Here is a 14,891-nt window from a genome sequence, read left to right on the forward strand (position 1 = left end):
GGCTCATGCCATTAGCAAGAATGAAATAATTTTCTCCTCCGTTAGCAGGTGCAAAATATCATAGGATAGAAAACACAGTATTCTTTAAGTCTCTAAAGCACAATCTTAATTGCTTCTACTTAAGATACAATTTTTTTTAATTTTTCTATTTTTATGTTTTTTTTTAATATATCATTTTCAAATTGGAAAAAAAAAAAAATAAAATTGGGCAAGTCCATTCATGCTACTCTCCTGCATTCAGAAAGGCACTGATTGATTACAGTGTTATTTATCTCCTAGATTTTCAAGAGAATAAATCGCCAAAGACTCTGGAAGTCTCTGAATGGCAGAAGTAGCTGTAGGTGGCAAATCTAACTACAGCTCCTAAAGTATAACAGGGGAGGAAAAAAAATAAAAAAAAATAATAAAGGGTGGGAAAAAAAAATTAAAAATAAAATCTGACTTGAGGGTCTACAAACTGGATGCAGGATTTCTACAAACACCAGCACATCCATTCTTCATCTGACAACACAATGTAATCTAGCTACACTAAGCAAAGTATACCAGCTTGTCAGAAAGGGGAGAAAAATAAAAATAAAATAAAAAAAAAAAAAAAAAAAAAAAAAGGAAAGGAAAAAAAAAAAAAAAGAAGCACACAAACATCTAAAGTGGTAACTAAACAGGCTTCAGAGGAATCAGACAAGCGAGGGAGAGATCCTTCTCCTCAACACTCCGGTCTTAAGACGCTTGTTCACAGCTGAGTGCGAGAAAAAAGTTCCTCTCTGCAGATATCGGCCCATTCGTGTCCGCCCTCAGACGCGGTGTCGGAGCTTGTACTGTCGCTTGAGTAGATCTTCCTGAAGCAACTGGATGTTACCGCACCACTGAAGTCAATGGTGATTTTCGCTTTGTTACATGCAGATGTCTGCAAATAAAAAAATAAATAAATGAATACATTAAATAAATGCATTTCACATACCATATTGTGAAAATTAAGGTTTGGAAGAGCTGATATATCTGGGGTGGTACTGCAACTCAGGGCCTGATCAGAGATTGGGACTTGGCACTTTTTTGGCTTATTCATTTCTGCCTTTAAGTTTACTTTATATGCCAGCCCCCCCCCTCCCCAGGCTTCCTATTGTAGTCAGGGTGGGGTGTGGCAACAAAACAAAATCATGTTTTATTTTCGTTCCTAAAAAGGGTCTAAAGCATTCCATAACCAGCTATTTATTTGGAGGGTTCCTATATAGTACTTTGTGGCCATATCAGTCTATACATTGGTCAGCTGCACCCACTTCTGCATAGAAGGTGCTAGTTTTTGGATACATGACTAGTGCTGAGCGAGTAGTGGGCACAACGCAAATCAATGGGAAAAAGAGAATTTTGTTACTTACCGTAAATTCTTTTTCTTATAGTTCCGTATTGGGAGACCCAGACCATGGGTGTTTAGCTTCTGCCTCCGGAGGAGACACAAAGTACTACACTTAAAAGTGTAGCTCCTCCCTCTGAGCTTATACACCCCCTGGTAGCCAGTCCTAGCCAGTTTAGTGCTAAAGCTGAAGGAGAATAGCCACCCACAAGTAGAACCGAGTAAGAACCGGAACAACCGGAGACTCTGTCCACGCCAACAGCCGGTGATAACACGCGGAACAAGAAATTGCCAACAGGCAACAGGGAGGGTGCTGGGTCTCCCAATACGGAACTATAAGAAAAAGAATTTACGGTAAGTAACAAAATTTTCTTTTTCTTTAACGTTCCTTTGGGAGACCCAGACCATGGGACGTTCCAAAGCGGTCCCTGGGTGGGAATAAACAGAAAAAACTAAGTAGGCGGAGCCTAACTTCACAAGTGGGCGACAGCCGCCTGAAGGATGAGTCTGCCCAAGCTCGCATCTGCCGAAGCATGAGCATGCACTTGGTAGTGCTTCGAAAAGGTATGCAGGCAAGTCCAAGTGGCAGCCTGACAGACTTGTTGAGCCGTAGCCTGGTGCCTAAAAGCCCAAGAGGCACCGACAGCTCTGGTCGAGTGTGCTTTGATCCCCGGCGGGGGAGGCACCCGAGTACTCTGGTAGGCGTCCGAAATGGTCGATCTAATCCAACGGGCCAAGGTCGGCTTAGAAGCAGAGAGACCCTTGCGCCGCCCTGTGGTTAGCACAAAAAGAGGTGCACCGCCTAAGCGCAGCGGTGCGAGTCACATAAATCCGGAGAGCACGCACCAGATCTAGAGTATGCAGCGCTTTCTCAAAGCGATGAACAGGGGCCGGACAGAAGGAAGGCAAGGATATATCCTGGTTAAGGTGGAAGGGAGAGACCACCTTAGGAAGAAAGTCCGGGGTCGGACGGAGAACTACCTTGTCTTGGTGAAAAACCAAAAAAGATGACTCCAAGGAGAGCGCAGCCAAATAAGAGACTCTCCTGAGAGAAGTTATGGCAACTAGAAAGGCCACCTTTTGAGAAAGACGATACAAAGAAACCTCCCTAAGAGGCTCAAAGGGGGGTTTCTGCAATACCGTGAGGACCAAGTTAAGGTCCCAGGGATCCAAGGGCCGCCGATAAGGCGGAATGATGTGAGACGCACCTTGCATGAAGGTGCGGACCTGAGCCAGCCGGGCGAGACGCCGCTGGAACAGCACTGATAGAGCCGAGACTTGTCCCTTGAGAGAGTTGAGGGACAGTCCTAGCTGCAGACCGGACTGTAAAAAAGACAGAAGGGTCGGCAACGAGAATGGCCAAGGAGAATGGCCGGAAGAGCGACATCAGGACAGGAAAATCTTCCAAGTCCTGTGATAGATCTTAACGGAGGAAGACTAAGGCCGGTTTCACACATCCGGCTTTTTGCAGTTTTGCCAGATGCGGCGCTCTCCCGTACAGTTAATACAGTACAATGACAGCGCAACAAGCGCCGGTCACATGCCATCATGTGACCGGCGCATGTGACCCGGAAGTTACAGCGCTGTCATTGTACTGTATTAACTGTACGGGAGAGTGCCGCATCTGGCTAAAAGCCGGATGTGTGAAACCGGCCTTACGGGCCCGAGTCATAGTGGAGATGACTTCAGGAGGAATACCAGAAGCCGTCAAAATCCAGGACTCAAGAGCCACACTGTCAATTTCAGTGCCGCAGAATTCGGGCGGAAAAACGGACCTTGCGAGAGCAGGTCTGGACGGTCCGGAAGATGCCACGGCATCTCCACGGACAGATGGAGCAGGTCCGGATACCAAGCTCGCCTGGGCCAGTCCGGTGCAATGAGGATGACTCGACGGCTCTCCATTCAGATCTTGCGCAGGACTCTGGGCAAGAGAGCTAGAGGGGGAAACCCGTAGGACAGACGAAACTGGGACCAGTCTTGAACCAGAGCGTCCGCGGCAAAGGCCTGAGGATCGTGGGAGCGAGCCACGTAAACCGGAACCTTGTTGTTGTTGTTACGGGATGCCATTAGGTCCACGTCCGGAGTGCCCCACTTGCGGCAGAATGATTGAAACACTGCCGGGTGCATGGACCACTCGCCACCGTCCACGGATTGACGGCTGAGATAATCTGCCTCCCAGTTTTCTACGCCAGGGATGTGGACTGCGGATATGGTGGAATTGGAGCCCTCCGCCCATTGAAGAATGCGTTGGACCTCCAACATTGCCAGGCGGCTGCGTGTCCCGCCTTGGTGATTGATGTAGGCAACCGCTGTCGCGTTGTCTGACTGGACTCGAATGTGCCTGCCCGCCAACAGGTGGTGAAAGGCTAGGAGAGCTAGAAGCACAGCTCTGGTTTCCAGCACATTGATTGAAAGGGCTGACTCGGACGGAGTCCAAGTGCCCTGAGCTCTGTGGTGGAGATGTACCGCTCCCCAGCCGGATAGGCTGGCATCCGTGGTGAGAATCACCCAGGACGGAGCCAGGAAGGAGCGCCCTTGGGACAGGGAGAGGGGTCGAAGCCACCACTGAAGAGAGCTCCTGGTCCGTGGCGACAGAGCCACTAACCTCTGTAAGGAGGAAGGCCGCTTGTCCCAACAGCGGAGAATGTCCAGCTGCAGAGGACGCAGATGGAACTGGGCAAAGGGAACCGCCTCCATGGAAGCCACCATTTGACCCAGGACCTGCATCAGGCGCCTGAGGGAATAACGGCGGGGCCTCAGGAGAGAGCGCACCGCTAGCCGGAGAGACTGCTGTTTGATTAAGGGCAACTTCACAAGTGCCGGCAAAGTCTCGAACTGCATCCCTAGGTACGTGAGACTCTGGGTCGGAGTCAGAGTGGATTTGGGAAGATTGACAATCCACCCGAATTGGGCTAGGGTGGCAAGAGTGAGCGAAACACTCTGCTGACAGTCTGCGCTGGATGGACCCTTGACCAGAAGGTCGTCCAGATAAGGAAGCACTGCTAACCCCTGGAGGTGCAGGACCGCAATCACTGCCGCCATTACCTTGGTGAAAACCCGAGGGGCCGTGGCTAACCCGAAGGGGAGAGCCACAAATTGGAAATGATCCTCTATCGCAAAACGTAACCAACGCTGATGTGACACTGCGATTGGCACATGGAGATAGGCATCTCTGATGTCGATGGACGCCAGGAACTCCCCTTGGGTCATAGAGGCAATGACTGATCGCAGAGACTCCATGCGAAAATGCCGCACCCGGACATGCTTGTTGAGAAGCTTGAGATCCAGGATGGGCCAGAAGGTACAGTCCTTTTTTGGAGCTAGGAAGAGATTTGAGTAAAAACCTCTGAACCGTTCCTGAGCGGGAACTGGGACAATCACTCCGTTTCCCTGCAAGGACGCCACGGCCTGCGAGAAGGCGGCGGCCTTGGAGCAGGGGGGAGTTGAGAGAAAAAAAATCTGTTTGGAGGGCTGAAAGAGAATTCTATCCTGTAGCCGTGAGATATGATGTCTCTCACCCACTGATCGGAGACTTGCTTTAACCAAGAGTCGCCAAAGTGGGAGAGCCTGCCACCGACTAAGGACGTGGCTGGAGCGTGCCGAGAGTCATGAGGAAGCTGCCTTAGTGGCAGAACCTCCTGCGGTCTTCTGCGGACGCGCTTTTGGGCGCCAGTTGGATTTCTGATCCTTGGCTGAGTTAGCGGACGAGGCGGAAGGCTTAGAGGATGACCAGTTGGAGGAACGAAAGGAACGAAACCTCGATTGATTCCTACCCTGGGCGGGTTTCCTGGTCTTGGTTTGTGGCATGGAAGTACTCTTCCCGCCAGTAGCTTCTTTAATGATTTCATCCAGCTGTTCACCAAACAGCCGTGAACCAGCAAAAGGGAGCCCAGCAAGAAACTTCTTGGAAGCAGCATCTGCCTTCCACTCTCGAAGCCACAAAATCCTGCGGATAACAAGAGAATTAGCTGAAGCCACCACAGTGCGGTGAGCAGCCTCTAGCATGGCAGACATGGCATAAGATGAAAAGGCTGAAGCCTGAGCAGTTAAAGTAACCATCTCAGGCATTGATTCCGTGGTGAGGGAATGCATCTCCTCTAGAGAAGCAGAGATGGCTTTGAGAGCCCACACTGCTGCAAAAGTCGGGGAAAACGCGGCTCCCGCAGCTTCATACACAGATTTGGCCAGAAGGTCAATCTGACGGTCAGTGGAATCCTTAAGTGAGGTGACGTCAGCCACCGACACAACGGTCCGGGCTGATAGTCTAGACACCGGAGGGTCTACCTTTGGGGAGTGAGACCACTCCTTGACCACCTCAGGTGGAAATGGAAACCGGTCATCAGAACCACGCTTTGGAAAGCGTTTGTCAGGGCAGGCCCTGGGCTTGGTCACAGCGGTCTGAAAACTGGAATGGTTAAAGAACACACTCTTCACTCTTAGACGAGGTAAACTGATGTTTTTCTGCCAAAGAGTCGCTCCTCTGACACTGGAGGATTGAGATCCAGCACAGAATAGAAGCAATCAAATCACTAAGATCTGAGTCACCCTCAGAGAAATCGATGGGATACATAGCCTCCGAGCCCCCAGTGAGGGCATCCTCCTCATCTTGAGTCAGCTCTTGAGACAGAGCCGTGGGATGGGGAGGGGGAGGAAACCCTGCGCCTTCTCTTAGAAGGACGGGGTCTGGGATCAGATGATTAATCCTCCGTGAGCTCTGATGGACGGAGGTCAGAGGATAGGAGTCCTCTGTCAAGAGTATTAGAGGCACCCTGTGAGGGGGGCTGATGCATATTCATCAAAGTCCTGGACAAAAGTCCCATGGACTCAGCAAATGACTGGGATATGGACCTAGAAAAGGACTCTACCCAGGCCGGGGGTTCAATCACAGGTGCAGCAGCAGCCTGAGAGACCACTGGGGGTGAGACTCCAGGCTGTGGCACCGCCAAGTTAGAGCAACCATCACAGTGTGGATAAATGCTTGGCTCAGGCAGCAGGAGCTTACATGCAGTGCATGCAGAATAAAGCTTTGAAGCCTTGCTCCTTGTGTGAGACATGCTGCTGGAGTGGGGGCTTTGCAGAGAATGAACCCCAGGGAGAATATACAGAGGTCCACAACCGGAGACCGGCTGTGGCTTACCAGACCGCTGAGGGCGGTGTTGTGTGCCCTCCAGATCCCGAAGCCCGGTCCCCCAGAGCGCAGCACCTCAGCAGAGATGCAGAATGCAGGATGTCCCAGAGCAGAGTGAACTCTGCCTGAGAAATGGCCGCCGGAGCGAAGAGAGGGGGCGGGACTAGGGGCGTTCCTATAAAAGAGCGGGAACTGGAGGGCTATAGAGACCTGCAGGGAAGGAGGGACGCCCCAGCAGTGGGGAGTGTCCCTTCCCTGTGTAGAACGGCCGCCGGGAGGAGCCGAACCTGTCCCTCTGCATGAGTGACATGCGAGGGCAGGAAAACGAAACTAGGCCTCCGGCGAAGCCGGGGCCTAAATTTAAGCGGCGAGGCCGACAAGCAGGCACCATCGGCGCGGTTCTCAGGCAAAAGCTGGAGAACCCGCCGGAAAAGTTAAAAATAATCACATACAGCATACTCTCCCCTTACAATAAAGGACCGGGACCCCCAACATAAACGTCTCAGGTACTTAGCTGCTGAGACGCAGGGCCATGTCCCTGGGGATGAGTGCTCCGGTAAAACAGAATCCTCAAGGGGCTGTGGGTGGAGACCGGACTCCTGCCAGGCATGGAGACCGTGCTGGCTCCCACTTCAAGCCAGAGCCCAGAAGGGATGGTGAAGGAGCGCGGCATGTAAGGCTTCAGCCTTGTAAATCAACCTTAACAACACCGCCGACACAGTGGGGTGAGAAGGGACATGCCGGGAGTCCAGACATGGACCCACTTTTCTTCAAACGCTTTCCAAAAGTCAATCAGATGAGAATGCATGTGTGGATGTATGACCTCCTGAACACAAAGCAATAAACTGGCTAGGACTGGCTACCAGGGGGTGTATAAGCTCAGAGGGAGGAGCTACACTTTTAAGTGTAGTACTTTGTGTGTCCTCCGGAGGCAGAAGCTAAACACCCATGGTCTGGGTCTCCCAAAGGAACGTTAAAGAAATACTCGCTAAGTAGTGAGTAACCTGAAAGCCGTACTATTCACTACTCGCACAAAAAGTACAGCTTTTGGGTTACTCACTGCTTAGCGAGTATTTCCCATTGACTTACATTGTGCCCGCTACTCGTAACGAATATGCGAGTAGTGGACAGTACTCGCTAACAGCACAGGGAGTACGAATAGTCATTACTCACGAAACACTATACATGACCCATTTAGAGCAAACTTTAGAGACAGTCCCACAAAAAGATTTATTTTGATTACATTTTGGAATAAAAATAAGTTCCACAATTGGCGATGTGCACACGCTGCACAAATTCTATATGAAATCTGCACCTTATTTTTGAAAAGAAAAAAACCCTTCAAAAAGTAACCTGCTGCAGATTTGTTTCTGCATCAAAATCTGCAAGATTAAAACGACGTACACTACAGAAATCTCAAGCCTTCCGGCTTCAGGATATTTCTCAAAAAAAAAAAAACACAAAGAAGGGAATTTTGTTACTTACCGTAAATTCCTTTTCTTCTAGCTCTTATTGGGAGACCCAGACAATTGGGTGTATAGCTACTGCCTCCGGAGGCCACACAAAGTATTACACTAAAAAGTGTAAGGCCCCTCCCCTTCTGGCTATACACCCCCCGTGGAATCACGGGTTCTCCAGTTTTAGTGCCAAAGCAAGAAGGAGGAAAGCCAATAACTGGTTTAAACAAATTAACTCCGAATAACATCGGAGAACTGACAAACCGTTCAACATGAACAACATGTGTACCCGCAAACAAAACCAAAAATCCCGAAGGACAACAGGGCGGGTGCTGGGTCTCCCAATAAGAGCTAGAAGAAAAGGAATTTACGGTAAGTAACAAAATTCCCTTCTTCTTCAGCGCTCTATTGGGAGACCCAGACAATTGGGACGTTCAAAAGCTGTCCCTGGGTGGGTAAAGAAATACCTCTTGTCAGAGCTGCAAGACAGCGCCCCCCTACTGGGAAGCCACCGCCGCCTGCAGGACACTTCTACCTAGGCTGGCATCCGCCGAAGCATAGGTATGCACCTGATAATGTTTGGTGAAAGTGTGCAGACTGGACCAGGTAGCTGCCTGGCACACCTGTTGAGCCGTAGCCTGGTGGCGTAATGCCCAGGACGCACCCACAGCTCTGGTTGAATGGGCCTTCAGCCCTGATGGAACCGGAAGTCCAGCCGAACGGTAGGCTTCCAGAATAGGTTCTTTGATCCATCGAGCCAGGGTGGCTTTAGAAGCCTGCAATCCCTTGCGCGGACCAGCGACAAGGACAAAAAGTGCCTCGGAGCGGCGCAAGGGCGCCGTGCGGGAGATGTAGATTCTGATTGCTCTGACCAGATCTAACAAATGCAAATCCTTTTCATACCGGTGAACCGGATGAGGACAGAAAGAAGGTAAGCAAATGTCCTGATTTAGATGGAAATCAGATACTACTTTAGGAAGAAATTCTGGAGTGGGGCGCAAAACCACCTTGTCCTGGTGGACCACCAGGAAAGGAGCCTTGGATGACAGTGCTGCCAGCTCAGACACTCTCCGAAGAGACGTGATCGCCACTAGAAACACCACTTTCTGTGACAGGCGAGAAAAGGAAACCTCTTTCAAAGGCTCGAAAGGCGGCTTCTGTAGAGCAACTAGTACCCTATTCAGATCCCATGGATCTAACGGCCGCCTGTACGGGGGTACAATATGACAAACCCCCTGTAGAAACGTGCGCACCTTAGACAGACGTGCCAGACGCTTCTGAAAAAACACTGATAGTGCCGAGACTTGCCCTTTAAGTGAGCCAAGCGACAAGCCTTTTTCTAACCCCGATTGTAGGAAGGAAAGAAAAGTAGGCAATGCAAATGGCCAGGGAGACACTCCCTGAGCAGAGCACCATGATAAGAAAATCTTCCACGTCCTGTGGTAGATCTTGGCAGACGTGGGCTTCCTAGCCTGCCTCATGGTAGCAACAACTCCTTGAGACAATCCTGCACACGCTAGGATCCAGGATTCAATGGCCACACAGTCAGGTTCAGGGCAGCAGAATTCTGATGGAAAAACGGCCCTTGGGACAGTAAGTCTGGCCGGTCTGGAAGTGACCACGGTCGGCCGACCGTGAGATGCCACAGATCCGGGTACCACGATCTCCTCGGCCAGTCTGGGGCGACGAGTATGACGCGGGTGCAATCGGATCTGATCTTGCGCAACACTCTGGGCAAGAGTGCCAGAGGCGGGAATACATATGGGAGTCGGAACTGCGACCAATCTTGGACCAAGGCGTCTGCCGCCAGAGCCCTTTGATCGCGCGACCGCGCCATGAATGCCGGGACCTTGTGGTTGTGCCGAGACGCCATGAGGTCGACGTCCGGCACCCCCCACCGGCGACAGATTTCCTGAAACACGTCCGGGTGCAGGGACCATTCCCCTGCGTCTATCCCTTGGCGACTGAGGAAGTCTGCTTCCCAGTTTTCTACGCCCGGGATGTGTACCGCGGATATGGTGGATGCTGTGTCCTCCACCCACGTCAGAATCCGCCTGACTTCCTGGAAGGCTTGCCGACTGCGCGTCCCTCCTTGGTGGTTGATGTATGCCACCGCTGTGGAGTTGTCCGACTGGATTCGGATCTGCCTTCCTTCCAGCCACTGCTGGAAGGCTAGAAGTGCCAGATACACTGCTCTGATCTCCAGAACATTGATCTGCAGGGTGGACTCTTGCTGAGTCCACGTCCCCTGAGCCCTGTGGTGGAGAAAGACTGCTCCCCACCCTGACAGACTCGCGTCTGTCGTGACCACTGCCCAGGATGGAGGTAGGAAGGATCTTCCCTGTGACAATGAGTTGGGCAGAAGCCACCATTGCAGAGAGTCCTTGGCCGCCTGAGAAAGGGAGACTTCTCTGTCCAGGGATGTCGACTTCCCGTCCCATTGGCGAAGAATGTCCCATTGAAGAGGACGCAGATGAAACTGCGCAAAGGGAACTGCTTCCATGGCTGCCACCATCTTCCCTAGGAAGTGCATGAGGCGCCTCAAGGAGTGCGACTGGCCCTGAAGAAGCGACCGCACCCCTATCTGTAGTGACCTCTGCTTGGTCAGCGGAAGCTTCACTATCGCTGATAGAGTATGGAACTCCATGCCAAGAAACGTTAGTGACTGAGTTGGTGACAGATTTGACTTTGCAAAGTTGATGATCCACCCGAAAGACTGGAGAGTCTCCAGCGTAACATTCAGGCTGAGTTGGCATGCCTCCTGAGAGGGTGCCTTGACAAGTAGATCGTCCAGATAAGGGATCACGGAGTGTCCCTGGGAGTGCAAGACTGCTACCACTGCCGCCATGACTTTGGTGAAAACCCGTGGGGCTGTCGCCAGACCGAATGGCAGAGCTACGAACTGAAGATGTTCGTCTCCTATTACCAAACGTAGAAAACGTTGGTGCTCTGTAGCAATTGGTACGTGGAGATACGCATCCTTGATGTCTATTGATGCCAGAAAATCTCCTTGAGACATTGACGCAATGACAGACCGGAGGGATTCCATCCGGAACCTCCTGGCGTTCACATGCTTGTTGAGCCTTTTTAGGTCCAGAACAGGACGGAAGGAGCCGTCCTTTTTTGGAACCACAAAGAGATTGGAGTAAAACCCTCGCCCTCGTTCCTGAGGGGGGACAGGGATTACCACTCCTTCTGCTCTTAGTGAGCTCACCGCCTGCAGAAGGGCATCCGCTCGGTCGGGATGTGGGGAGGTTCTGAAGAACCGAGGTGGAGGACGGGAACTGAACTCGATTCTGTACCCGCGCGACAAAATGTCTGTCACCCACCGGTCTTTGACCAGTGACAGCCAAATGCCGCAAAAACGGGAAAGCCTGCCACCGACCGAGGATGCGGAGGGAGGCGGCTGAAAGTCATGAGGAAGCCGCTTTGGAAACGGTTCCTCCGTTTGCTTTCTTGGGTCGTGAGTGAGCCCGCCATGAATCAGAGCTCCTTTGTTCTTTCTGCGTCCCTTTGAATGAGGAAAATTGGGCCTTGCCTGAGCCTCGAAAGGGCCGAGACCTCGGCTGCCACTTTTTCTGCTGAGGTTTGTTTGATCTGGGCTGGGGTAAGGACGAGTCTTTACCCTTGGACTGTTTGATGATTTCAGCGAGCTGCTCGCCAAACAGTCTATCTCCAGATAATGGCAAGTTGGTTAAACATTTTTTGGAACTAGCATCTGCTTTCCAGTCCTTTAACCACAATGCTCTGCGCAACACTACGGAGTTGGCGGACGCCAACGACGTACGGCTCGTAGATTCCAGAACCGCGTTGATAGCGTAGGTCGCAAACGCAGACATTTGTGAGGTTAGGGTCGACACCTTTGGCACTGCTGGCTGCATGACAGCCTCTACCTGTGCCAACCCAGCTGAAATAGCTTGGAGTGCCCACACGGCCGCGAATGCAGGGGCAAACGACGCGCCGATAGTTTCATAGATAGACTTCAACCAAAGGTCCATCTGTCTGTCGTTGGCGTCTTTAAGTGAAGCGCCATCCTCTACCGCGACTATAGATTTTGCCGCAAGCTTGGCAATAGGGGGATCCACTTTTGGACACTGGGTCCAGCGTTTGATCACGTCAGGGGAAAACGGATAACGTGTATCCCTAGCGCGTCTGGAAAAACGCTTGTATGGCTGAGCGTGGTGTTTCTGGATAGATTCTCTGAAGTCAGAGTGGTCTAAAAAGGCACTCAATTTACGCTTGGGATACAAGAAATGGAATTTCTCCTGCTGTGCAGCAGCTTCCTCTGCTGAGGGAGCTGGGGGAGAAATATCCAACGCACTATTGATGGCCGAAATAAGGTCATTGACCATAGCGTCACCATCAGGGGTATCCAAATTGAGAGTGGTCTCATGGTCCGAAACCTGACCACTTTCCTCAGTCTCATCATAAAGAGACTCATCCCTGTGAGACCCTGAACAATGTGATGATGTGGAGGGTCTGTCTAAGCGAGCTTGCTTGGGCTGGCTGGGGCCGTCATCTGAGTCAGAGCCATCAGCCTGTGATACATGAGAGCCCCTTGAAGTACAGACTCGCTCCAATTGAGGGAGACCAGGGGGCAAGGACACAGCCGTGTCCGGAGCCTGAGTAATTGGCCTGGTTTGCAAGGCCTCAAGGATTTTTGTCATAGTGACAGCCATCTGACCAGCCAAAACTGCAAAATCTGTCCCTGTTACTGGGGCAGGACTTACAGGCGTCTCTGCCTGGGTTACTACTGCCACCTCCGGCTGACGAAGCGTTACAGGCACGGAACATTGCACACAATGGTGGTCAGTGGAGCCTGCCGGTAGATCAGTCCCACAAACAGTACAGACAGTGTACACAGCCCGCGCCTTGGGACCCTCGCGTTTTGTGGAGGACATGTTGCTGTCTCCTCAGCGCAATATGGGGTCTATAGCCAAGAAGCGCCCTACAGTGCAAATATATATACAATATCTATATGGCACCAGAAGAAAGTACACAAATAGAATCACTGTGGCACAAGAGGGGCTTTCAGCCTGCTTACCGCCCGCCTCAGAGCGGGTGTGTGGCCGCCAGACGCCCTGTCTGAGTCTCCCAGAGCCTGCCTGCCTGTCCCCAGCCGGACCGCATGAATAATGGCTGCCGGCGTCCTGTGAGGAAGAGGGGCGGCTCTGGGCGTTCCTAAACGAAGAGCGGGAAAGCGTGCTCTCACTGTGCCTCGTGAGGGGGCTGGAGCATGTAAATCAAGCTCCAGCCCCCGGCGCTGGCCATTGCACAGCGTCTCTCCTCCGCCCTGATTGACAGGGCGGAGGCGGGAACGAAGCGGCGCTAGGCCGCAAAAGCCGGGAAGTAAAGTTAGGAGCGCCGCCGCCGTAAAAGCGCGGTCGGCGCTCTGTCCCCGGCGCCCTGCATGTCGCAGTTGCGCCCCGCCGCAGGAGCGGTCGGCGCTAGTTCCCAAACACATAACCCGTCACCCAGCCATAACTAAGGTGACACAACCCCATTGCTTATGTCCCCGGCGCACTTGTATGACCTCCTTCACACACAAAGCTAAAACTGGAGAACCCGTGATTCCACGGGGGGTGTATAGCCAGAAGGGGAGGGGCCTTACACTTTTTAGTGTAATACTTTGTGTGGCCTCCGGAGGCAGTAGCTATACACCCAATTGTCTGGGTCTCCCAATAGAGCGCTGAAGAAAACACCCCACATCAAAAATCTGAATAAAAAAAATACGTAATTACTTACCGGTAATGTGTTTTTTCCGAACCCATGACGGCACCACGAATATAAGGGTGCAGTCATAGGGTGAGGGAAAAACACAAAAACAAAACAAACTTCTTACTAGTCCCCTTAGGGGTCTTGAAGCAGATATACTCTGATGGCTTGTGCTGTATAGAGCGATGCTTCAGCACTGCTCTGTACAGAACAAAGAAGGTTGGTGTTCCTATAAACGCAGTAACTACGTCATGACAGTGGTCATCAGATGACCCCCGACTGTCATAACCCATCAGCACCATGACCAGATCAGCCGACGTGCAGGTTTGGCATGAGAGCCCGCATCAAAGGAAGGCACACGACCCATTTCCACATCAAATTATTACAAGAGGTAGTGATAAAAGATGTACATTGTGGGAAATACCTTTTAACTACATAAAATTTCAGACCACAAACCACATTTCTGATGGCAGATAGTCCCATTGGAAGGACCTGCATCTTCTATACATTTATGCCCTCTGTAAATGTGGGACAAGCCCTAGAATTCATAGTGGTGTTCTGTATTGATAGCCTGCCCATAGGAGGACACTGCACGTATAGGATGGGGCAAGTAGGATAGAAAGATCAAGTCTGAAAACCACATTACCTACTTTCTCAATCTCAAGAGGATGCCAAGCAGCGCAGGGAATGTCCTTCCCACCTTTATGATCTACACAACCTTCTTCCTTCGCATCAGTGTAGAGAGCTGTGGACAATACACAATATTAAAAAGGTCTAAAAATAAGTTTTACATTATACACTTTTTCCCTCTCCCTGTTACATCAAATTTTATACACCGCCCTCCCAGGTCCTTGTCCAATATTCCCTTGTGATCTTGAAGACACTTCAGAGATCAATTCAGGACAGTTTACAATAAAACCTTAGAAAGATGTGTCTACAAACCAAAGATGCAGGTCATAAAAGTACTACTGTCTGTGTATAGGGATCCATACAAGAGCTGGTGTCTACTGAATAGAGCCATTCAGCCGGCCAGACACCATCAGGCACCAGTCACAACCATCATTAGCACAAGTTTAACTAGTTCCTTACGGTCACAGCAGGATCCAGAGATTAATGGAGAGTACAGGGCCTTCTGCCACCAGCACTGCTTTTCGTTAACAGCATTTATGCCCTGTAGGTTGATGCTCAGAGAAGGATACTAAAAAAAATAAATAAAAAAAGTTGCATTAGTTTTATGGCTATT

The 14,891-nt window shown here is 51.1% G+C and overlaps 1 protein-coding gene across 1 annotated transcript in view; it reads right to left on the reverse strand.

Annotated features, from left to right (window-relative positions):
* Positions 1 to 634: 634 nt before the first annotated feature.
* The window catches only part of KIAA0232 (KIAA0232 ortholog), a 49,106-nt gene continuing 34,849 nt past the window's right edge, over positions 635 to 14,891 (reverse strand). Inside the window, exons 6-8 of the mRNA XM_075333313.1 lie at positions 14,738 to 14,846; positions 14,299 to 14,393; positions 635 to 904 (exon numbers count right to left, since the gene is read on the reverse strand). Of these exons, the coding sequence (XP_075189428.1) occupies positions 731 to 904; positions 14,299 to 14,393; positions 14,738 to 14,846 (378 nt within the window). The 3' untranslated portion in view covers positions 635 to 730. The remainder of the gene's footprint in view (positions 905 to 14,298; positions 14,394 to 14,737; positions 14,847 to 14,891) is intronic.

Source organism: Anomaloglossus baeobatrachus, chromosome 1 (assembly GCF_048569485.1).
Source record: "Anomaloglossus baeobatrachus isolate aAnoBae1 chromosome 1, aAnoBae1.hap1, whole genome shotgun sequence".
NCBI lineage: Eukaryota > Metazoa > Chordata > Amphibia > Anura > Aromobatidae > Anomaloglossus > Anomaloglossus baeobatrachus.